The sequence below is a fragment of the Suricata suricatta genome, chromosome 9, assembly GCF_006229205.1.
Source record: "Suricata suricatta isolate VVHF042 chromosome 9, meerkat_22Aug2017_6uvM2_HiC, whole genome shotgun sequence".
Taxonomy (NCBI): Eukaryota; Metazoa; Chordata; class Mammalia; order Carnivora; family Herpestidae; genus Suricata; species Suricata suricatta.
In genome coordinates this window covers 32,555,836-32,581,645 of record NC_043708.1, presented here as the reverse complement: position 1 = coordinate 32,581,645, position 25,810 = coordinate 32,555,836, and the positions used below count along the sequence as shown (strand labels likewise).

General features: G+C 36.2%; 2 protein-coding genes across 5 annotated transcripts in view; one reads left to right on the top strand and one right to left on the bottom strand.

Moving 5' to 3' along the window:
* The window catches only part of MPP5 (membrane palmitoylated protein 5), an 82,069-nt gene extending 56,285 nt beyond the window's left edge, over positions 1-25,784 (top strand). For all 3 annotated transcript variants that reach the window (XM_029951391.1, XM_029951389.1, XM_029951390.1), the window contains 8 exons: positions 1,248-1,325; positions 11,674-11,857; positions 13,817-13,888; positions 14,243-14,314; positions 16,494-16,661; positions 17,542-17,744; positions 18,767-18,877; positions 25,318-25,784. In XM_029951391.1, coding sequence (XP_029807251.1) covers positions 1,248-1,325; positions 11,674-11,857; positions 13,817-13,888; positions 14,243-14,314; positions 16,494-16,661; positions 17,542-17,744; positions 18,767-18,877; positions 25,318-25,494 — 1,065 coding nt within the window. In that variant the 3' untranslated portion in view covers positions 25,495-25,784. The remainder of the gene's footprint in view (positions 1-1,247; positions 1,326-11,673; positions 11,858-13,816; positions 13,889-14,242; positions 14,315-16,493; positions 16,662-17,541; positions 17,745-18,766; positions 18,878-25,317) is intronic.
* The window catches only part of ATP6V1D (ATPase H+ transporting V1 subunit D), a 33,860-nt gene continuing 26,575 nt past the window's right edge, over positions 18,526-25,810 (bottom strand). For both annotated transcript variants that reach the window (XR_003913131.1, XR_003913132.1), the window contains one exon: positions 18,526-19,372. The gene's annotated coding sequence lies outside the window, so the exon portion shown is untranslated. The remainder of the gene's footprint in view (positions 19,373-25,810) is intronic.

The following is a 25,810-nucleotide window of genomic DNA, read 5'->3' as shown; positions in this document are numbered from 1 at the left end:
ATATTTTAGTTGCCTCTCAAATCACTAATGTAACTAATTTTTCAACATATGTTTATTGAGTACCTACCATGTGCTAGCCAATAGGAAAACAGTGATAAAACAAAGTCGATGCCCTCATCATTTTTAAGTTCATTTTTTTCTTCTCTTCAGCTAATTGCTGTTTCCTTAACGATATTAGGTAATAGTAATGATATAGATGTACATTGCCTAACATAATAGCCACTAGCTACAGGTGCTAGTTATGTAGATTTAAGTTAAGTAAAATTGAAAATTTCATTCCTCACTCATACTCACTTCATTTCAGGTGTTCAAGAGCAGTATATAGCTAATGGCTTCCATGTTAAGATGTAGATATAGAACGTTGTAAAAACTATTGGACAGTGCTAGTATAATCAAGGAGCCATTTTATGGTCCATCTTTGAGGGCAATTTATGGTTACTTTGTATATATCCACAAATCAGATTTATATTCTCATTTACTTAGCATCAGTTGTTACAGTAGAATCTGTTTTATCTACTGATGTTTGTTGAAGAATCTATAAAACATCTTTATTTTCACCCAACCTCATTCATTGCTTTGGTAGAGCAGTGTCAGTGGTCATTGTTTTTAGGCCTTGTTTTATTGGCTATTGTCTCTGTGTTGAACACTGCTCCCTGCTGTCTTAGGACTAGAATTTGTGATTACTATTTAGGCTGGAAGTATCGAACAAGGCAGTCAGTGGTGTACTGGGAAATAATAGTTACCTAACAGTAAAACTCTGTACAGTTAAAAAAAAAAAAAAAGAATGAATAACAGAGACCATGTATCTGGAAAGTGAGAATATGTGTATATTTGCATCATTTTTCTAATCCTGGTCACAATTACATTTCAAATTCTGTATAAAAATTGATGTGCCAGAATAGACAACCTAGAATTGTTATAGCACTGTGGTTATTTTCCAACCCTTCACTGTGCAATCTCTCTAAGCTTACACAGAATGGAAGACCAAAACCAAAGACTTATGGGCTAAGTGGCTTTCTCCAGTGGACCAGAATTGCAGAAGGCTTCATTCCTGAATAGCTTAATATAATGGAGTTCTCGAAGGGCCTAATTTGTGCTTCCTGACGAAACAGCATTCATCTCTACCAACTTTTTAGAAAGTGTTCTAGGGGAGCCAGAATAGTCCAGTTTAGGGAATGCTGATTATAAGGTTATTGAATGATTTTTGTAAACAAGGATTTTAAAATGACCTAATCTTTCTGTTGCAGTCTGATATGCATGGTACTCTGACATTTGTTCTGATTCCCAGTCAACAGATCAAGCCGCCTCCAGCCAAGGAAACAGTAGTAAGTGATTTTTTTTACTGTCCCATTATTTATTTTCTGATGACTACTGCTTAGAGTAGTTTTAGGTTCACAGCAAAGTTTAACCCCAAGTACAGAGTTCCCACGTATCTCTTGCCACAACACACACATAATTGTCTTCATTATCAGCATCCTATACCAGAGTAGAACACTTGTTATATCTGTGAATCAGTGGTTTCATTATTTCTCAAAGTCCATAGTTTATATTAGGATTCACTTCTGGTGGTGTACATCCTATGGATTTGACAAATGTATAATTGTATGTATCCGCCATTGTATCATACAAAATAGTTTGCCCTAAAAGTCATCTGCACTCTGCCTATTCAGCACTTCCTCCCTGCAGGCCATGGCAACCACTGATCTCCATAGTTTTGCTTTTTCTATAATGTCATATAGCAGGAATCAAACAGTAGGTAGCCTCCTCAGATTGGCTTTTTTCTCGATTGATCAGCATTTGAGTTTCCTCCATGTCTTTTCTTAGCTTTTGGTATCTCTCTCTCTCTTTTTTTTTTTTAGCACCAAATAATATTCCATTGTCTGGTTATACAATAGCGTATCCACTTACCCACTGAAGGATATCTTGCTTGCTTCTAAGTTTTGGTGGTTACCAGTAAAGCTGCTGTACACATTTCTGTGCTGGTTTTTTTTTGTTTTGTTTTATTTTGTTCTTTTTAAATTTATTTATTGTTTAATTTACATCCAAGTTAGTTAGCATAGGGTGCAACATTGATTTCAGGGGTAGATTCCTTAATGTCCCTTACCCATTTAGACCATCTTCCCTCCAGCAACCCTCTGTTTGTGGTCTATATTTAAGCGTCTTTTATGTTTTATCCTCTCCCTGTTTTTATATTCTTTTTGCTTCCCTGCCCTTATGTTCATCTGTTTTGTATCTTAAATTCCTCATATGAGTGAAGTCATATGATACTTGTCTTTCTCTGACTGACTAATTTCACTTAGCATAATACCCTCTAGTTCTGTCCACGTAGTCCTGTGCACGGTTTTTTGTGTGAACATGTTTTCATCTCATTTGGTATACCAAAGAATTGAAAACATATCCACACAGAAACTTGTACATGAATGTTTACTTTTGAGTCTTAGAAATGTCACTTTAATTATTTCTTACACTCAAGTAAAAGGTAAATTCAGCAGTCTTTATTTAAATAAATATAAATATTAATATTTCAAATTTAGGAAACTCTGAAAAGTAAAAAATAAAGCATAGTTTCCTTCCAGAATTTTTATGACTTGCAGCTTCTGTCTTTTTCTGTCATTATAGGTGTTTTATTTAACTTAAACATACTTAGTGTAGGAGGAAAAAGTACTTTTGCAAAGTATGCACAACTTTAATTTTAGAACATCTGTTGCTCTTTATGTTAAACATTTATTCAACTGCTATAGTAAAAGATAGACTTACTACTCTACAACCAAACAATTCCACTCCTAGGTATATATCCAAGAGAAGTGATAACATATCCTCAAATAAACTTGTATGTGAATGTTTATGGCAGCAATACTTTATTAACCACAAAGTAAAAACAGCCCAAATGTCTGCTAGCTGATGAATGGAAAATGAAATATCTGTTTTCAGAATAGAATATTAGTTAGCAGTAAAAAAGAATAAAGTACTGATACATGCACAACATGGGTGAACCTTGAAAAAATGAGGCTAAATGAAAGAAGCCAGTCACAAAAGGCCGTGTGTTGGTTCATTTATATGAAATGTCCAGAATAGGTAAATTTGTAGAGACGTGAAGTAGATCCTTAGCTGTAGGGATGGGGAGTTAGGAGAGCATGGGGGTGATTCCTAATCAATACGAGATTTCCTTTGGAGGTGATAAAAATTGTTCATGGTTGTACAACTCCGAATTACTAAAAACTATCTGATTGTGTACAGTAGTGACTTTTATAATGTATGAATTATTTCTCAGTAAAGCTGTTAGAAAATTTATAGACTTCAAAATGCTGACTTAACGAAGAAGGCTGGCATATTGCATCTGTTGTTATTAACTTTTACAAAAGCATAATGGTTTGAAAGAACAGGGTTTTTTTCTCAATATTTCATCACAGTTATGCTTTATATTTTGGCTATCATTTCATGTTTTCCCTTTACTCCATATGGAACATATTGAAGTTGATGTTGCATCTGCAAGTTTCCTTCTGTTTAAAGTGCTTTGTAGGAAGAAAAATGAGGAAATAGTTTGCCCCTGAATTCTGTCAGCCTCATTCTCTGTGCCGTTTCCCATGTCTCTCCCTGTGAACAAGACCTTAATTTCAAAAGTAGCTCTGCAATCTGAGTAGACTGCGCAGAGGAGGGTTAGACTATGCACTTATCTGGACTTAAAAAAAATAAAATAAACGGACAGAGAGAAAGGAAAAGATTTATCCATTTAAAAATACAGTATTTTGGGGTGACTAGCTGGCTCAGTCAGTAGAGCATGTGGCTCTTGATCTTAGGGTCGTGAGTTTAAGCCCCACATTGATTCAGCATTTGATGGTAGAGATGCTTTTCAGTATAGGAAAGATGATGTACAATATTTTTTTCCCTTTACTTCCTTCTTTCATTATATAGAACTCTCAAAATTGCCATATCTCTTGCAAAGTTTTTATCAGACCTAACTGGCTTATTCTATTATTAAAGCTTGCACAAAGAAAACAGTGATAGGAAAATATAATTTTAATTATTGGAGAATATACAGAATAAATACCTATGAGATTGCTGAATTTAAGAAGATAAAACAATTTATTGACCATCATTCTGGTACAAGTCAGGATCTATTTAAGAGCAGCAAAAGACATCTTTCTGGTGTGTGTTTTATGATTTTGAAGAAATGTGTGTTTAAGAGAAAATGGGAGTTATTGGTAAACCCCACTATATTTACTTGCTGAATTATGACGTTCACAGACGGCTGGTGTCAGCCCTATCAGAAGTACTGCCTTTTTTAGGCTTCTTTTGCATCATAATACTAACCAGTAGCAACTCTGTCAGTCACAGAGGGCAAGAGTCTTGGCACCTTTGTAGTTCACTTCCTGGGTGACAGGCATATTTGTCCTAGGAAACATGACATCATTTAAATGGCAGTTTCCTTCTGTCTGCATTGACTTAAAAAAAAAAGTTGGAGTTCTTAGACAAGTGTGTAAAACTCTAGATTATTCAACCATATAATTGAAATAATATGGAGGGAGGAAAGAAAATATTTGAACTGAAGGCCCTTTTTTCATGTAGTCCAGTGCTCTGATCTAACAGAAGTAAATTGAAATGTGGGGGATCACAATGTTTACTAGTGGTGGAATATGTACTAGAAAATTCAGAGATTATTGATTATCCAACAAATATTATCTATTATTATGATCACTATACTCTGTACCAGGTATAGCACTAATTGTTTTATAGATTTTACCTCATTTAATGCTCACAGCATCCCTGTGAGCTACAGATATCTTTATTAAACCCATTCAACAGGTATTGAAACTAGAACTTAGGTCAAGTTAATTGCCCAAACCCGCTATTGATAAGTGATTGAGCAAGGACTAGATCTTATGATTATTCCATAAATTATGCTTTTAACAGTGTATAGTATAACAGGTATTGTCCCACAGAGCCACTAAATATTGCATTACTGTTTATTATCAGTCCAAAGAAAATAATTAGAATACCATGATAGAAAAGTGTAACTATAGATGAATTAACTTCTTAGTAGTTGGGATGCTTGGGTGGTGCAGTTGGTTAAGCATCCAACTCTTGATTTTGACTTAGGTCATGATCTTATGGTTTGTGAGTTCGAGCCTCACGTCAGACTCTGCACTGACAGCATGGAGCCTGCTTGGGATTTTCTCTCTCTTTCTCTCTCTCTCTCTCAAAAGTAAATAAATAAACATTAAAAAAACTCAGTAGTTATATAAAGATTGATACTGGATTCTCATTACAATAAAAGAGTATTATACTAAACACATCAGTATTTTATTTTGCTGTAGGGTCTCTTTTGCTTGCAGAAGACTTACAGGTCTAGGAAGACTGGGAACATGACTGAATCTTGATTTGTAGGGACTGGGATGGTAGGATAGAAGAGAGACATGGTCTAAGGGGAATTTAAGCTTAGGAATTTAGGCTTAGGAAAGAAGAATGCTAAAAATCACAGTTCAGGGATATAAAACACAAAATTAGCCACTAGCCCAGTGGTATTAACAATTGAAATCTATTCTTAGGGGTTCCCAGGTTTAAGATCTGTTGAACCTTTTTGTGTACTGGACATTATGCTAAGCAGTGAGTTGATGATAATGAACATGACATAAAATATAGCTTGTAGTAAATGATAAAATGGAAATAAGCAGCCTGTGAACACTGAAGAATAAGAAGTAGGATTAAGTGGTCAGGAAAGATCTCTGGATGGAGGCAACATGAAGCTGAGACCTGCAGGAAGAGATGAAACTAGGCCTGTTAATTGCCAGATCTTTCAGATATAATTTCTAAAGAACTTTCTATTTGGAAATCCTTGATGGTGGAGGAAAGTGAGGGAGTAGAAAGGTGGGGAGAGGATTCAAAGAGAAGAAGCTGGAGAGGTAGGTAGGGCCAGGTCAAGTAAATCTCCTTGGCCATGGCAGGGAGTTTGGATATTAAATAGAGTATCATGATCTGATTTGTATTCTAAAAAACATTTCTTGGGGTGCCTGGGTGGCTCAGTTAAGCATCCAACTTCGGCTCAGGTCATGATCTCACAGCTGGTGAGTTTGAGCCTCACGTCAAGCTGTGTGCTGACAGCTCAGAGCCTGGAGCCTGCTTACAGAGGGATTACAGAGGGACTCTGTCTCCCTCTCTCTCTCTCTCTCTGCCCCTCCCCACTTGTGCTCTATCTCTCGCTCTCTCAAAAATAAACATTAAAAAATGTTTAAATGAAAATAAAAAAATAAAAAAACAATTCTTGAGGTGCCTGGGTGGCCCTGTTTTAAGTGGCCTACTTCAGCTCAGGTCACGATCTCATGGTTTGTGACTTTGAGCCCCATGTCAGGCTGTTTTCTGTCAGCGCGGAGCCTACTTCAGATCTTCTTTTCCCCCTCTCTCTTTGCCCCTCCCCCAGTAATGCTCCTTTCTAAAAAGCAAACATTAAAAAAAGAAAAAAACTTCTGGCTGCTATGTGGAAGGAAATTGGGTTAGTAGAGCCACTAATGAAAGCAAGGAGACTTAGGACACCGAAGTCATTATAAAGTATGATGATGGCTTAAACTAGGATGACAGCAGTGGCAATGGAGAAAATGGATCAGGCTGTGTTCTAGAAGTAGAGATGGCAAAACCTTGTAATGAATGCAGAGAGTAAGAGAGAGGAAGCAGGGATGCTTGAGTAACCCACAGGGTGGATAGTGGTGCTGTTTACTAAAGTCAAGTCTGGAGGAAATAGATTTGGGGAGAAAAATGAAGTGGTCCATTTTCCAGGTTGAAGGGCATTCAGGTGGACATACTGAGTACATAGAATTGAATGTATCAGTCTGGAATTCTAAGGAGAGATCTGGGCTATAGTTGTATTTACTGTGGGGAAAGCAGGTCAAATGAGCAGTCTGTTTATATGTATTACGTGTTTGCAAAAAATTCTACAGTTTTAAAAAAACGTGTAAGGATGTTCACAGTTTTTGAAGATAACTTGGTTGGAAGGAAAAGTTGAGAACCGCTGCTGTTAAATGTATTTACTTCTCTGTTAAGAGGTATAAAATGTATTGTCTAATTTTCATCTTAATTTTTTCTCTCATTTGGAAGAGGATCTGGAATTTTATAATGTAAAGATTTTTATGAATACTGGTACGCATAGGTGGTTCAGTCAGTTAAGCTTTCAACTTTGGCTCAGGTCATGATCTCATGGCTTGTGAGTTTGAGCCCTGCGTAGAGCTCTGTGCTGACAGCTCGGCCTGGAGCCTGCTTGGGATTCTGTGTCTCCTTCTCTGTCTGCCCCTCCCTTGCTCATGCTGTGTCTTTCTCTCTCTCTCTCAAGAGTAAATCAACATTTTAAAAAAATTAACATTTTTATGAATACTTAGGTTATCAGAGATGCAAAATATATAGAAAAATTCCGTGTATATTAGAGGGACATCCCTTTTCAAGTAAGGGCAGTTGCTGTGTTAAGTTTGCTGTTATCATAAGGTTCATATTTCTGCCTCCCTTCTACTAAACATATTTTGGATGTCCCACAGATACCCCAAACTTCTTATGCAAAATATGGAAGCAGACAAGATAATCCTGGAGTAAGCATCGGGAGAAGGAATCTAGGGTTGGAAGAGGAATTTGGAAATTGTTTTAAGACACTGGAAAGGCTTTTCTTGGTGTTGCCCTTAATTTTATAGTGCAAGCAAGGGGTAAAATTTAGGCCAAAGCCAAAGGAAGATACACTTTCATTCTTTATTCTTCCGAAAAATAATTTAAAACTTCAAGATAAATTGGGGCACCTGAGTGGCTCAGTCGGATGAGTGTCCGGCTTCGGCTCAGGTCATGATTTCGTGTTCGTGGGTTCGAGCCCCACATCAGGCTTTGTGCTGACAGCTAGCTCGGAGCCTGGGGCCTGTCTTTGGATTCTGTTTCTCCCTCTCTCTCAAAAATAAACAAAAAACATTAAAAAAATTTTTTTAACTTCAAGATAAATCTATAATAAATATAGAAATAACAATTACAAAGAAAAATTACTTTCAAGCATTGACTCCCTTAGGAAAGATATAAATAAATTGATGAATTGTTATCTCTTATCATATCCGTGTCATTAAGACTTCAAATATGAATAGCTTACAGGTACTAAGAAAAGGCCCAGAGAAAAATGTTGGACTGGAAGATAGTTATATTTAAACAATACTATAATTTGAAATTTAAACAGAATATTTTTTGTTTTGAAATCAAACAACATTTTGATCATCAGATATATTGTACTGATATTCTAGCATTGTTCGAGAAGGGTCAGCATCTCTCCATTTAAAAGGGCTTTGTTTTCCTTTGTATGGTAAAAAATTAACCACTAAAGGAGCTGGAGAAGAAAGATGGATGGAGATAACTTCTAGCACTGATATGAATTGATCAGTAGAATATATGGATAGAAGTCACATAGAGCATGACAAGGCAATGCTCAGACTTTAACTCAACCAAATGGTCAAGTTCTGTTGTGAAATAAACTTTGCTCTAAATTTTTTTTTTCCGCTTTGCTCTTAATTTTAGGATACATTTTAAACAGCGCTAGGTAAACTTGTCACATAAGCAATGCGTTTCCCCTCTGTACTCTTCCTCAGCCTACACAAAGGCCCCATTCCAAACCAGCTAAACCTGAATAGTCAAGGGGTGACCCTAAGGCAGGAGTAGAGAGAAAAGCATCTCTGGCTGATTTTGTTGGCCTTTAGCAAAGGTCATAGACCTAGATACACCCTCCACAGCGGTCTAATTAGTTTCCCTCAGGGTGGTAGTTCTCTAAGATTTTAGAGTACATTTCATTTATTTACTTACTTACTTACTTATTTATTTATTTATTTATAAGATATACAGCACAGTGGGAGAAGGGCAGAGAGAGAGAGAGAGAGGGAGACACAGAATCTGAAGCAGGCTCCAGGCTCTGAGATGTCAGTGCAAGGCCCAACACGGGGCCTGAACCCATAAACTATGAGATCATGACCTGAGCTGAAATTGAATGCTTAACCAACTGAGCTACCCAGGCTCTAAAGTACATTTTAAATGGCATGTATGTAACAGTTATCCAAGGAACCTAGTTAAAATGCAGAGTCTAGAAGTCTGAGATATGGCATAAGAATTTAGTATTTTGATTAAACATTCCAGAAAAGTGATCTGAGCAGAACACTTTGAAACATGCTATATATTGCTTTCAGAAAGCTATTTGATAAAATCATCAATCAGGTGACTAAGTTACTCTGATCTCCTAGATCTCTAAAAGCCTGATAACAGGGGCACGTGGGTGGCTCAGTCGGTTAAGCATCAGACTTTGGCTCTGGTCATGCTCTCACAGTTCATGGGTTCCAGCCCCATATCGGACTCAGTGCTGACAGCTAGCTCAGAGCCTGGAGCCTGCTTCGGACTCTGTGTGTGTGTGTCTCTCTCTCTGACCCTCCCCTGCTCGTGCTGTCTTTCTCTGTCTCTCAAAAATCAATTTAAAAAATTTTTTTAATAAAAAATAAAAGCCTGATAACAAAAATGATCTCTCTACCACCTTTCATAATCTCTGTGATTCCATATTTAAATTCCCAAGACTCTGGCTAAAAAGCAACAATTTAAGCAGATTTAGGAAGATTGATTGACAGGGATAGTACTCAAGCAGAAGTTATTTTTGATGATCCTACATATTAAGGACTTTCAGATTATCCTACATTTTATGCCAAGGTTATAAATTGTATGTTTAATCTCTTTAATCAAAGTCTCAACTGTGTTTTGATTCTCTGCTACTTTTGTATATCTTTCTAAAATTTATTTTTTTGTTTTACCTGGCACAGTTATCAAGGTGTTAATTAAAACTCTGTTTTCACATTAAGGGCAAGGCTTATTAGGGCACTCTGTAGTTGGAAAGCAGCAGAACACCATCCAAATGAATGCGGTCTCTTAACCATATTTAATACAAGAGTGTCTGTGTTGTGATTCCATTTGTATGAAGTAAAATACTGGGAAAACAATCTATGCTTCTAGAAATCAGGATAACGTTTGTCTTTGGAGGACATAGAGTGGTTAGTGACTGAAAGGGGTATGAGTCAGGGCTTCTTGATTTGGATGCTGGATATACAGGTATGTTTCATTTGTGGAAACTCATTGAGCCGTACACTTATGACTTTGTGTATTATTTGAACTTCATGGAGTACATCCATGAAAAGATACCCCCCAAAAAAGCACACTAGCTATCTAAGTTCTGCATTTTTCACTGGATCATTTGCTTTATTTCAGCATTGTCAAGTGTATATTGGGACTTAGATTTTCTCACTTCCTATGTATAGTAGTTCGTAAAATGTTTTTCTGAAATTATTTATCTAATGACATCCTCAAATATAATCGATGAAAGAGGCTGTTGCTTTCATGAGGATTCTTGGTTATGCCTTATTATCGAGGGATACAGGTATATAGATATAGAGATATATCTTTATTACTTAGCATTTTATCAAGTTTCATATATCCATCATCGAGAATATTCAGTTTTGTGTTTTAGAAGCTGAAATAATTTTTGAAGCAGACCAGTATTATATTTAAGATAGGTGGCTTCAATTATGGTGAGAGTAAAAGGCTCAAGGAAAGACAAATAACAGTTGGATAGAAAAGGACTCTGAATTGTGAAATTCATAAGCTGTCAATCAGTTGCTTAGCTCATTGAACTGAAACCTGAAATTTAACCTCTATGGCGCAGAAACACTCATTGCATATAGGTGCTGGATTTCATTAGATGATAATGGATTTCTTACAGATTTTGGAAATGCCACATGTCACTTAACCAGGCTGATTAAAAATTACAGATGGAAACTTCAAGAGAATATTAATATTAATTTATATTTTGTTAGAATTAAGACAACTTTGTTATATTTTATAGAGGTATATTGGAGGAAATAGTATAGGAAATAACTTAGCTCTCAATAAGATTGATGTGAATTCTTAACCACCTTTAATGATATAAGTGTAATACATTTTTTTGATATGCAGAAACATTGTTGGCAAAAATTATAACCGTACAACTAAATTTCAAAGCCTACATGTACAATATTTATTTGAATTTATTATAAACTTGATTCCCGTGATTTTAGCAGTTTGGGGTGTGATTGTTTATGAACCTAAACATATCCTGTTAAAAGAAACACTGAGAGAAATTTTAAGGCACAGTCACACTGACAGTATTCAAGAAGGGATAATAGCACCAGGGAAACTGACACCCTCATGCATGGGTGACAGACGTGGTAAGGTTTAGTCTACCTTTCCACATAGTAGTGGTTTAGAAATTACATACCTTATTGCAGAGTTATTGTTTTCAAAGGTCAGGAATAGAGAGGGATAGGGTCTCAGTTACATTCCTTCTGCTTCTCTCAAGCCTTTGAGGCCCCTTAGCCCTTCAGGCTAATTAGTAGCTAGAGGTATAGTGCTTTGCATACTTCTATACAGTTTTTGTTTGTTTTTACTCTAGTACATGTTTGCAGTCAACAGAGTGATGAACTTAATTGAAGACAGATCAGCCTGAGAAAATACTGCAGTTACTTAACTAAACCTCCCTTCTTTCAACTCATAATTGCTTGGCACTAATCAGATTGTAACATTTTGATTATATTTCTGCTGAATATTTTGTGCTGCCATTTCATCATTACTAGTGTTTTGATTTTTACCCTTTTTATCTTTTAGATCCATGTGAAAGCTCATTTTGACTATGACCCCTCAGATGACCCTTATGTCCCATGTAGAGAGTTAGGTCTATCTTTTCAAAAGGGGGATATACTTCATGTCATCAGTCAAGAAGATCCAAATTGGTGGCAAGCCTACAGAGAAGGGGATGAAGATAATCAGCCTCTAGCAGGGCTCGTTCCAGGTAAAAGATAATATAGTATAAAGTACATATTTAAAAGAATATTTGGGGGCATCTGGGTGGCTCAGACAGTTAAGCATCAGGCTCTTGGTTTGGCTGAGTTCATGATCTCATGGTTTGTGAGATCAAGCCCCATGTCAGGCTCTGCCACTGACAGTGTGGAGCCTGCTTGGAATTCTCTCTCTCTCCCTCTTTGCCCCACCCCTGCTCACTCACACTCTCTCAAAATAAATGAACTTAAGAAAAAAAAAACATTGAAAATACAAGACTTCACAGAGAAAAACTCACTTTTTCATGTCCTTTAAAAACTGGTGTAGTCACTTTTTCATGCATTTGGGTCTTTATGTGTATAAAACCACAGAAAGCCACAAACCTTCTGCTTTAAAATCAAAAGCTAAAAACAGATTTTGTCTGTACTCGGTGATATTTCATGGAATGGGGAATGGGCTTCTTACATGTAGGGAATGATGCTGCACCCCTGATTCTTCCCAGTAACAGACCTGCAGTATTCCTCTAGAAACCCTGCAGTATTGAGCAGCCATCATGTTCTACTTAGTGCTCATGCCAGGTTTGATATCTTCTCATCATGCCAGCCTTAGCCCATAAATATTTAGAACTAGAGTATACTGACTGACTGCATTGAGTTTCTGAAAGTACAGAGGTGCGCCAAGGAGATTTCATTGATATCATCTGTAAGTATTTTTATAGGACAAATAAATGAACCCACCTTAGTTGGAGTTCGATGATGGTTTTCTGTTAGAAGACTTTTTAAGAGTCATATTGTTCACCTTCCATTAATGTCTGCTGTCATAACAACGGTCTACTTACAAATGTACTATAAAAATGTGCCATAGAAGTACATGACTGTAATATTTTTAAGTATTTTAATATGTAACTGATCAAAATTATTTTGTTCCTTATTTTTTCTAAATCTGTTAACATCGGATACTTTAAAATTTTTTTACTTATTTTTAAATTTTAACGCTCTTAAAATTCTTCCTCATCATAGTTACTTGTTTTTAGTAGGAATACAGTCTTTATAGCTCCTAAAGATGACCTGGTTATCTTTGATGCTTCTTAGGAGTATCAAACTCAGTTTTCATGTTTTTGCTTTTATTCTTATGAAATACAGAGTTCTGCAGATTATACCAAAATTGATGGAATTTGCTCTTTGATTTCTAAGAATCCTTAGCTTGAAACAAAAACAACTAGATCTGAAAATTTAAAAAGTAGAACTCTAATCCAAGTTTTCTAAGTAAAACCACTTTTATCCTTCAAAAAAATACATTTGATTTTAAGGTAGATCTCTGAAAAGAGGATGAAAATCAAAACCTTGAAAGCCGCCTATATTAAAATCTTAATTCTCAGAGGCAAAACATTGTGTGTTTTTTCATTTATTTGTATCATTGGTAGCTTAAAGGTAGAAGTAAAAAGTTAAAACATATACATATATATGTACATATGTATTTATGAAGGAAAAGGGATTGAGAATAATAAATGGAAGGGAATACATTGAGTGGTGTCTTAAATTCAAAATGATGGATATTCATATAGTATTTTGTAAAGTTACCTCCTGGAATTAATTTGTTTAATTTGAGATAATTTTAAATGGTCCAGAATCAAGATCCAGCAGAGTACTTTCTACATAGTAAATGCTTAATGAAAGGTTTGTAAAAATTGAACTATTAAATTTTCTAGCACTGGTTTATTATTTATCTTCTGTTATATTAATTATATTATAGTAGTACATGTCCTAAGATTGGTTGATAGTGAGGCTGAAACGTAATACTTTAAACTTTTGGAGACTTATAATTATAGCTGACATACTCTCACATGGTGGCAGAAAGATTTAAAAGGGAATATAAGTGAAGAGGTACTTCTGGTGTTTTCCCCTTGATTAAAAACCAAAAAACTTCTGTTCTTTTGTCTTAAATTTTACCATCTTTTCTTTCTGCTACTAAGGAAAAAGCTTTCAACAGCAAAGAGAAGCCATGAAGCAAACAATAGAGGAAGATAAGGAGCCAGAAAAATCAGGTTGGACATTGATGTTTGACATTAATAAGAGGTTTCTTGGGTCTCCATCTGGAACTGTGTTTAAATGTACATATCGGTCAGAACTGTCAAAGTGTATTCATGGTAGGAGTGGTATAAGTGGCAAAACTGATTTCCTTAGGACTCTAATGAAGGACAGGATTTAAGTATTAAAGTGTCCGTGACGTGAGACCAATGGAAAATTATAACTGTTTCCCTGAGAAATTGTTCTATGAACAATGTAATATGTGTTAATAAATATAAATGGAAAACTATTTGAGTTTTTCAATTTGAAATATATGGTTTTGTTCAAGGAAACAAGTATCACATTTATAATTGTTTCTGATTGTTCAACAGGAAAACTGTGGTGTGCAAAGAAGAATAAAAAGAAAAGGAAAAAGGTTTTATATAATGCCAATAAAAATGATGGTGAGTTCTAGTCTAAGATCTAGCTGGATTTAAATCTGAAAAAAGCCTATATTTAACACTTGAAAGAAATTAAAATGCTATTTTGAGAGAGTTATACTAATAGTCCTATTTTGCTTTTTAATGTAACATGCTTAACAAAGTCATTTAGCAGAAATTCTTTTCTTTTGGAATCCTATGAGTAATGCAGTGTTTTGAGTTTAGAGAAAAGCTGGCATAAAATTAAAGTACAGTTTAGTATTATGTATTGTTTTATTGATAGATTCCTCTTTTTCCTGCTTAAATTCTTTGCAAAATTAGTACATGCCTCCAAATGAATATGTTGTCTACAGTAACTCATGTCACCAAGACAACCCTCCCACAGAGCCTGCTACCTATTGGCTGAGTCAAGCACAAAGGAAAGTTTTGTGTGTGTGTGTGTTTTAATTACCAAGATTAAAAAAAAAAATTAAGTGTAACTTCTCTTCAAATCAAAGGCTTCAGTAAGGGTTTGTGCTCCCGAGTGACTGCAGTGTGCTGGACCTTAGTGATGGATGTTGCATCTCTATTAGGCACCTACTACCTTAGTTCAGCAGTTTGGACCGCATCCAGTTTTTATAAACCCAACCTGATTTACTGCTATTCATTACCTTCTTCCTTAGTCCTTATGTGCATTAGAATTTTCTACCCCTGCTTTGGTTCATGTCAGAAACAAGCCAAATAATAAAGCAAAGGCGTTCCTTAACTTCTTATACAATTTATAAGGCTTATTATTCTCTCAATATCTTGGTGTTTTTTAGGCAGTATAAATTAAACACAAAAATAAAATGTTACAGATTATGGAAAAATTCCATTTGAAACTAAATCTGAAATTCAGTCTTACTTTAATATAAATTTTTTTCCAAAATAAACATCCTTAATACTAATTAACACACTGTGTAACTAAGATTTATTGTTTAACCCTTTGTTCTATATTTAGGTTAAATGATTAATAAGTTTCTGCATCTTTTGAAACACAGTAAATTGGTTCAGCTTTAATAGCTATTATAGTTTTAGAAAACCTGCAAATCTGAAGCTTACAGACCTATAAACTAAGTCTTTATAAATAAAAATGCTGCCACAGTCTGATTATACATGTTGGAAGAGCTCAGAATTTTCAGAGGGTATTTTGGGAAAGGCAGGAATTACATATCTGTAATTATCATTTACAATAATGAGGGGTAGTAACTATATGCTTTAGAAACCTTTATCCATACAGGGCTCACAATAAATTCCTTGAGATTACTAACAAACTGAAATTCAGATAATAAAGATCTGCTTAAGTGCTTTAATATGTAGTTGAGCTCGAATTTAGACAAGGACCGTTTGAGTTCCTGCTCTGCGCTCTGTGCAAAGCACTGGCAGGACTCAATTGATTGCCTGCCCCCGCGGAACTTACAGCTGAGTGTGCCCGTGCGCCTGACGCTCTTGGCCCATCCGGGGAAGTCCTAGGGGTGAGAAGGTGGCAGGCTGCTAGCTCTCTGCCTTTGTTCCTACCGCTTGAAGGCTCTGATTTCTTCTGGATTATGGGCTTTAGGAACGTTACCGCACCTTTCACAATTTATATATCTTGAATCATGACCTCAAGTTAGTATTCCCTGTTTGGATAGCACCAAATAGGACCTGATTTCAAGTTATATAATCACAGAAAAGTATTTCTACTTTCTTTGATAACACTAGTTTGTAGCTGCTATTTGTAAATGTTTATCAGTGCCAGGTATTGTGCTCAGCATATATATAGTGGCTGCTCCTTAAACCAACCCTCTAAGTGAAGTCTTATTTCCATTTTACAAAAATGACAGATAATATTTATCTCCTGGTGCCCCACCCTCTGACAAAGTGTTGGCTGCAAACTAGCTATTGTACATAAGAAGCAGTATAGTTATATTATATTAAAACACTCAAACTATGAAGCAAAAGCAGCAGTATATACTTCCAGAAGGATCAATATTTGGTTTATTTCCATAGTATCCTGGAAACTATATATTGACCTTGGAAAATATTCATATAATCCTACCCAGCTATTCCTGTTTTCATCCAAAAAGTTAAGCATTTTTTAATGATAATAAATTGTGCTTCTTTCCAATTATTTGGAAATTTTGAGTATATCTTTATTACATAGCTATAATTCTATCTGAAAGGCTTAATTTTTTCTTTTTCAAAGATTATGACAATGAAGAGATCTTAACTTATGAGGAAATGTCACTTTATCATCAGCCAGCAAATAGGAAAAGACCGATCATTTTGATTGGTCCACAGAACTGTGGCCAGAATGAATTGCGTCAGAGGCTCATGAACAAAGAAAAAGACCGATTTGCATCTGCAGTTCCTCGTAAGTTTGGATGCATTCTCATTTTCCTGTGCTTTTCAAGTTTCTATCTTAGAACCTACGTGGGGGCAAATTTTTCATCCAGTTCATCAAAAACAGCTTTTCCCAGGAAAGAGGAACTTTGTTTTAATCAAATCTTTTGAGAATTTGTAACTCAAGCTAGTCATTATTGAGAAATTTCAACTTTTCCTATGGTACTAATTATTTTCTAAATGAATTTCAATTTGGGCTTCTTACAATTCCCTGTTCAATATGGAATCAGCTTCCGTTTTTTAAACTAATGCAGAATATAGAAGTTTAGACCTAATCTCTGAACACAAAAGTTCTGTTTAAAGATTATATAGTACCTAGGGCATCTGGGTGGCAAAGTTGGTTAAGTGCCTGACTTCGGTTCAGGTCATGGTCTTGCCCTGCATCAGGCTCTTTGCTGACAGCTCAGAGCCTGGAGCCTGCTTCGAATTCTGTGTCTCCTCCTCTCTCTGCCCCCACTCCCCCGACTGGTGCTCTGTCTCTCTCAAAAAATGAATAAACATTTTTTTTTAAAAAGCCATATCATAAAATTAAATATTATAAATAAATGTTATATAGTGCCTAATCTTATGGAAATTAGGGAAAAAATAAGTGGTAGTATCTAAATGCAAGAAGTAATTTAAAGTGTAAGCATAAAATGTGTTAAGGCAATTAAATGTAACCATTATTAAGATACTAAAACCACATTTTTGTTCATTTCTCAGTGTAGAAATAAAACCAGTCAGTGTTAAACATATGGGCTCTTAACATTTCCTCTGTATTACAAAATTAAAATTTTTCCTGACTAGCAGAATTATCTGCCATCCTTACTCTGATCCATGCCTGTTATTTTTATCTGATTTTGTTTGCCTAGATACAACTCGGAGTAGGCGAGACCATGAAGTAGCTGGTAGAGATTACCACTTTGTTTCACGGCAAGCATTTGAGGCAGACATAGCAGCTGGGAAGTTCATTGAACATGGTGAATTTGAGAAGAATCTGTATGGAACCAGCATAGATTCTGTACGGCAAGTGATCAACTCGGGCAAAATATGTCTTCTAAGTCTTCGTGCACAGGTAAATAAAGTTCACATACTGTTTTTTTTCTCATACTGTTTTTTCTACTGCTCCTGTTTTTTTAGTTGACAAAAGAGCTTAGTCTCTACTATTTCAGTTGTAAACATTTGATTTGAGAAAAGTATAAATGCAGGGCGCCTGGGTGACTCAGTCAGTTAAGTATCCGACTTTGGCTCAGGTAATGATCTCGCGGTTCATGGGTTCAAGCCCCACATTGTGCTCTGTGCTGACACCTCGGAGCCCGGAGCCTGCTTCAGATTCTGTGTCTCCCTCTCTCTCTCTGCCCCTTCCCTGCTCACACTCTTGTCTCTGTCTCTCTCTGTCAAAAATAAATGAACATTAAAAACATTAAAAAGTATAAATGCTTTTAAGAAATGCCTTGAGAATTCTTTGTGTCATTTGGGTGAAAACATTTATCAAAGAACTTAAAGTAGTTAAGCATATTGTCTTAATAATGTTACTAGATAGAAAAAGCATGTTCCTGTAATCCCTGTTTTGATAGTGTGCATCAGTTTAGGAACACACAGTCATGCAGTGGCAAAGGCAGGGTGAAAACCACAATCTCCTAATCCACAGTCTGTTTTTTTCTTGGGTGTACTTTTCCAGAACTTCCTTTTGTATATGTGTGTGAAGTTTTTCTATTCTGCTTGCATTTAGATCCTAGCTCCTGCTAACATTACTGCTTATTTCTACTTCCTCCAAAATGGAATTTGAATATGGTTATTTATAATCTTCATGTGATCTTATTGGAGGATATTTTAGCAGTACATAATTGTATACCTTCAGTGTCATTTACTTTTATTTCATTACGTAAACAGGGCAAGCTAATTGTGTGTGTGTGTGTGTGTGTGACATAAGTACATAATATATTCTTACAGTGAATAGTAGAATCTTAAAATATTGTAAATTGTTACAAAGATGTTTGGAAACTTTCATAGGCATTTTTTAATGACAGTATATTACTGGGAAGCAATTAAGTGATTAAAATTATTATAAAGATCCAAAATATCTTTTTTTAATAGTCATTGAAGACTCTCCGGAATTCAGACTTGAAACCATATATTATCTTCATTGCACCCCCTTCACAAGAGAGACTTCGTGCATTATTGGCCAAGGAGGGCAAGAATCCAAAGGTAAAGTTATTATTAGTGTTGTACTGTTCCACTGAAAGTAAACATGAAAGAGTCATGACCTAATGTGTTACAGGTGCTTAAGAGCTGCATCAGCTTGAGCTTTCAAATTGATTATTCTTTGGGCCGTGTCACTTTCCCCAAAATTGCTGTTGTTGCTTCTGGCTGGACTGTGGCTGCTTTCCAAAAGAGGGGCCTTCCCTTGTTGTTCTCCACACATTCTCTATTGCTACCCCAAATGTATGGTTACCTTTGGCATTCCTTAACCTTCTTCATTAACATGGGTCTGTGTTATTTCCATTGGAGGTTATGTGACCTCCGTGCTTTCTACCCCCCCAAAAAAATTTCTCATATTCTTTGGGATTCCCACTTTTCTCTGCAGATACTCCACATATGTGGGGAGCCAGAGTTAAGTGCTCTTGATTTTTCTCTTCTCTCTTTTTTTCTCATTGAAATTTATGTTCTATTTGTCTTCTCCCTTTGGTCTTCTCAAATGACCTGAAATAGAAAAAAATTTTTAATTCTTTTAGATGCTGGACATGATTGAGGTAGTTCACATTTTACTAAACATTATTAATAATAAAATTTTAATATACTGATGTATTAATCAGAAGCCATTGACTTTAAATGTGTGAAATGAAAACTGTCAAATGACTTACTGTATCAAAGTAACAAATACTTTACCTTGTTTTTTGCTGATTTTTTAAAAAATTTTCTAATTTTTTAGATGTTTATTTCTGAGAGAGAGGAAGTGAGCAAGCATGAGGGCGGAGGGGCAGAAAAAGACAGGGAGACAGAATCCCAAGCAGGCCCTACCCTGCCAGTGCAGAGCCTGGTGCAGGGCTCAAACCCACAAGTTGTGAGATCATGACCTGAGCTGAAACCAAGAGTTGGATGCTTAACCCAGGCACCCCCCCTTAAAAAAAAAAAAAAAAAAAAAAGCTTATTTGTTTTTGAGAGAAAGGGCGGTAAGTGGGGGAAGGGCAAAGAGAAGGGGGACAGAGGATCCAAAGCAGGTTTTGTGCTGACAGTAGAGAGCCTGATGGAGGGCTCAAATTCAGGAACTATGAGATCGTGACCTGAGCCAGAGTCGAACACTGAACTGACTAAGCCATAGGCGCCCCATATTTCTTAATATTTGTTTTACAGAGGAATCATGTAGGTCTCCTCATTTCATTTGGTCTAAGGCTCCTTAAAAACCATAAACAGGATGCCGGGGTGATTCAGTCATTAAGCGTATAACTTGAGCTCAGGTCATGATCTCATAGTTGGTGAGTGTGAGTCCCATGTCGGGTGAGCTAGTGTCCTGCTTGAGTTAACAAAACAAAACAAAACGCTGTGCACATGCTTTTTCTCTCTTCTCCTTGTGGCATATTCTCTCTCTCTCTCTCTCTCTCTCTCTCTCTCTCTTTCTCTCTCTCTTTCTCTCTCTCTTTCTCTCTCTCTCTCTGCCCTTCACTCACTTGTGCCCTCTCTCTCTAAAAAAACAAAAACCAAAACCATAAGCACACACCTTACATTTCTTTATCCTTCCGTAAGAGTCATTAAGAGCATAACATCTATCCTTTCCTGTGATTCTTGGCTGTATACCATAGCTGGTCTTATATTTTTTATTCAATCTGTATGCGAAGGTCCTATTTTTCAGCGTCTTAGGCTATAGACACTCAAGGACTTTCTCTTACCTGATGAGCACAATTCTGGTTTCCTGGTTTAGGCTAAGTAGGTTATCTGGTTAAAGTAGTATTTTACCCCTTTTTCATTTTTTGCAACATAGTTGTTCATCAATTAATAGAATCAAAGTGTCTCCTGCTCTCAGAACTTGGGACGATACCCCAAAAAATGAGACATGGTCACTGGCTGTTCTTGAGAGGGATCACAATAAAGAAAACAAAACTTATACTCTGTGTAACTCAGTGCCCAGTAACTACTTTGGTAGACTACAAATACCATGGTCGTTTAAGGAAAAGGATGGACGTTAATGACCAGAGTGGACTTCATCCTACATGTTCAGCCTATTTTTTCAGTTTTCTAACATGCACACTTAACTCTTTTGTTACTTTTTCCTTCTCCAAGGATTCAGTATCATGCCAAGAGCTATATACTATTCCAGAACATGTTAGGCAATCTTCTTTTGGTTGGTGGTCTGGTAGTGCTCTCATGGAATTATTTATCCTATTATTTATTTTGAATTAGCTATAAATGATACCAGTTATATGTATTTTTAAATGAAGAACTTAATCAGGACCAAGGTGTTTTAAAAGTTTACAGTATGCTTGATTTTTTAATGAGAAATTTCCAATTTTTTAAAATTAACTATTGAAATTATTTTATATATTTTTCTGTATAATTCAGTGAGTTTTAGCAGATGAACAGCTGTGTCACTGCCATGCCAGTCAAGGTTTAGAACATTCTCATCACTATAGAAAATTCTCTCATGCTTCTTTGTGTAAGTTAAAAAAAGATTTTTATTTTGAGAGGGGGGGTGGGAGACAGAATCCCAGGCAGGATCCATGGTCAGCATGGAGCCCAATGTGGGGCTCTATCCCACAACCACAAGAGTATGACCTGTCCCAAAATCCGGAGTCGGATGCTAACCAGCTGAGCTCCCCAGACGCCCTCATGCTTCTTTGAAGTTAATACCTCTCCATGCTTCCCTAGGCAACCACCAGTGTACTTTCTGTGACTGTAAATTTGTCTGTTCTTGCAGAACCATAGAATATATTTCAGTTTGCATCTGGCTTTTGATTGGCATAGTGTTTTTGAGATTTATCAGTGTTGCAGCAGTTCATACTTTCCTATTGCTGAATGGTATACCATGAGCTGAATACATCATAGTTTATTCATTCATCAGTTAAAAACTATTTGGGTTATTTCCAATTTTGAACTGGTGTGATTAAAGCAGCTCGAAATATGCCTAGTCTTTTGGTGGACTTGTATGTTTTCATTTCTTCTGAATTGCTGGATCAAATGGTGAGTGCATATTTTAACTGTATAAAGCTGCCAAACTATTTTACAATAGTTTGATTCCACTTGCTTCCACTTTGGTTCCATTTGCTCCACATCCTTACCAGCTTTTGCTTTTGTTGGTTGTCAACAATTTTTGCCATTCTAATAGGTGTGAAGTGTTATCATTAAGGTTTTCATTTGCATTTTCCTGATGACTAATGATAGCATCTTTTAATGTAGTGAAGTGTATTCTTTTGTGAAAGGTCTTTTTTAAATTGGGTTGTTTTATTGGGTTATAAAATTTTTTTATATATTCTGGATATAAATATTTTCTCAAAGTCTTTTTTAATGATTTTTTGAAGATCAGAATTGTTTATTCTGTTTTATTTTTACATTTATTTATTTTTGAGAGAGAGACAGATCATGAGCAGGGGAGGGGCAGAGAGAGAGGGACACACAGAATCGGAAGCAGGCTCCAGGCTCTGAGCTAGCTGTCAGCACAGAGCCTGACGTGGGCCAAAGTCGGACACTCAACCAACTTGAGCCACCCAGGAGCCCCAGAAGTGTTTAATTTTAAAGAAGCACTTTTTCAATTTTTTTGACTAATGATTTTTGTGTACTGTCAAAGTTTACCTACCCCCAAGATTATAAAGATTTTATCCTGTTTTCTTGTGAAGGCTTTCCTGTATTTGGCTTTTACTCTTAAGTCTACAATCTCTGAAACTTGTCTTTTAGTGTGAAGTAAGGGTGGTGTTGGTTTGGTGGTTTTTGTTTTGTTTTTAATCACATATAGATATTCAGTTGCTCTAGCATCATTTCTGGGAAAAGACTGTCCTTTTTCCCACTGAATTAAATTGGCACATTAAAAAAAATACCTGGCCAAATATGCAGTGGGGAGTGGAGTGGGGATTATTTCTGGACTCCATGCTGTATTTATGCTAATATCACACTATCTTGATTACTGCAGCTTTATTAGAAGTTTCAAGTCAGAAAAAGGAATAAAGTATTCCTACATGGTGCAGCATGGATGAACCGTGAACACATTTTAAGTGAAAGAAGCCAGTCACAAAAGACCATATATTGTATGATTCCATTTTATGGGGTGTCCAGAATAGGAAAACCTATAAAGTAGATAGGCTGGGGGTTGGGAGAAAATGGAGAGTGGCTGCCTAGGGGTTTGAGTTTTATGGCTGGGGTAGGAGGGTGATGAAAATAGATTGCACAACTCTGTGACTACACTAAAAATGACCCATTTTAAAATGGGTGAATTATAAATGAATTCTATCTCAAGAAAGGTGTTACCAAAAATAAAAATTCTGTGAAATTGAAAAGATGACTTCAGGGGCTCCCGTGTGGCTAGGCTGGTTAAGCATCCGACTTCAGCTCAGAAAGTCATGATCTCACAGTTTGTGGGTTTGAGCCCCATATCAGTCTCTGTGCTGACAGCTCAGAGCCTGGAGCCTGCTTTGGATTCTGTGTCTCCTCTCTCTGCCCTTCCCTTGCTCACAGTCTCTCTCAAAAATAAACATTAAAAAAAAATTTTTTTTTGAAAGCATGACTTTACAGTTTATATGGAAATTAAAAAGAATAATCAAACACTTTAAAAAAGAGTCAGAGGCCTTTTTGTTAATTTTCTTTATTGTTTGTCTCTTATTTCATTAACTTATTTTGGCTTTAATTTGCACTTGCTCTAATTTTCTGGAAAAAAAAAAACTTTAAAATCTTTCCAAAAAAAAAAAACTTTGCTCTTTTCTAATATGGAGTTATAAATTTCCCTTTAAGCAGTTTCTTAGTGGCATCCTACAAATTTTGAGGTTTTCATTATCTTGTTAAAAATATTTTCTAATTCCTTTTGTCCTTTTCTTCTTTACATGGGTTATTTAGAAGCATGTAATTTCTATTTGGAGATTTAAAAAAATACTTTATAATTCCATTATGGTCCAAGAACATTGTCTATAAAATGTCAGTCCTTCAAAAATATTGGAGCCTTATTTTATGACCCAACATCTGTTCTGTCTGGGTGCATGTTCTGTCAACACTGGTTAGACTGTATAGACGGTGGTGTATCTGACTGCCCTTTTATCCCACTTATGTTTTCTCTCCTTTGGTATTTCCAGTAGTGCTTTTTTCATCACTCATACGGTAGAAGTATTGAGCAAAAACAAGTTCTAAGGGCTAGTCAGGAAAGTGATTGTGTTCCTCCCTGGATGCAGAATGTAAATAATCAGTCTGACTGCACTTCGAATCCCTGCTAGAATGGGGTCTGGGAGTGGTAAACTCCTGTGAACGGTTGTAGTCAGTTTTGCCTATAGACCAATTTTTTCAGTCCAAAACTTTGAGGAAAAACACTTTGTTTCATCTTAGTTATGAATTATAATTTGAAAAATAAGGAAATTAAAAGGTAAGTACCAAATAAATCATAGATACCATTGTGGCAAAGGACAAAATAATGCCTTAAACTTGATAAACTAGATGGATTGTTTATATTAATCTTAAGATGTAGGGTTTTACATTTCAATTCTAGCACCACAAAATTTAGATTCTGTTTTGAGTTCTGGAATGTTCTTTCAATAATATTGAGATTTGAGTAGAAAGAAGTTTTAGCAAGAATGTTTCAGTGTATTTTGTTGTAACAGAGTAGTAGAATCCCCTATGAAACAAAGGATTCTGTGTAACACAGCCAGATGCACAACATTCCAGAATGAAAATTAAGAGAGCCGTACAAGAAACTGCCTCAGGACAAGCCAGAGCGGTCATATTTTGAATGTTTTCCTACTGTTACAGAAGTTCAACCAGTTGAATGATAGTTGTTTTGCATTGTGAGTCCAGTATAGTATTGGTGTGTGACTTTTATTGGGACTTGAGTTTAATTAGTTCTGTTCATTGACAAGAGGTAATATGGGCACAGTTTGACTTTCTTGAGTACATGTGCCTGGTAATCCAGAGGGTTCCCAAGAAGTTTAGGCTTATCTCTAAGGCTCATCTGTATGAAACAGCTATTTCCTTTACCCAGTATTTTAAAGTAGCCTACTCTATAATTTCTGAAACTCTTCTTAGGACACTTTTTTGTGCATCTTTAAAGGCCACTTTTGTGTACTAAAAATAGAGAAGCAGTTTCAAGGCAAGTAATTCCCCCAAATAGAATATTAAATCTTGGGTTGACCAGCAATGTTTTCATAGAAAGATACCCTAAAATGCTTGAAAATCAATGTCTAGGGAATTCAAAGTAACAGTCTTTGCTCTTGAAGCTTCTGGTCTAGTGGGTAAGACAAATACATGAAAACCTGAGTAGCAGTATAAACAGGTTATGTTGAGTTCCAGATGATTCAGTAGGTGTCCCAAAGACGCCAGAGCAAAGGAAATCACTGAGGCCAAGACAGGGTTGAGGAGGAACTCCTAAAGTTGTATATATTGAGAGACAGCAGGCAAATATAAGGTCCTTTTTTTTGTTCTTGAGCTATCTCTGACTTACCTCAATTTTTGTTTTCTCATTACAGCCTGAAGAACTGAGAGAAATCATTGAGAAGACTAGAGAGATGGAGCAGAACAATGGACACTACTTTGACACGGCAATTGTGAATTCAGATCTTGATAAAGCCTATCAAGAATTGCTTAGGTTAATTAACAAACTGGATACTGAACCTCAGTGGGTGCCATCCACTTGGCTCAGGTGAGGGAAGCATCCATTGTGCGGCATGATTGGACCTGATCTGGCAGCTTGCCACTAGGACGGTAACCTCGATACTTCAGCAAGACCCTGAGTGTAGGGGGAAGGCCAAGTAAGCTGTTCTTTGATCTCAAACTAGGGAGAAGAAAATCCCCGTAGGCTATTTGTGCATAGCAGTCTGTCTTCTGTATACATGGCTTAAGAGGTTCTTGCCTCCTCTGGGGATTCTAAGTGGAAGCTTTCAACAGACCAGTTTCATTTTATTCGTGTAAAAACTTTAATTCTGTTTTCACCTAACTAAATCTTTTCTGCCTGGCCCTATT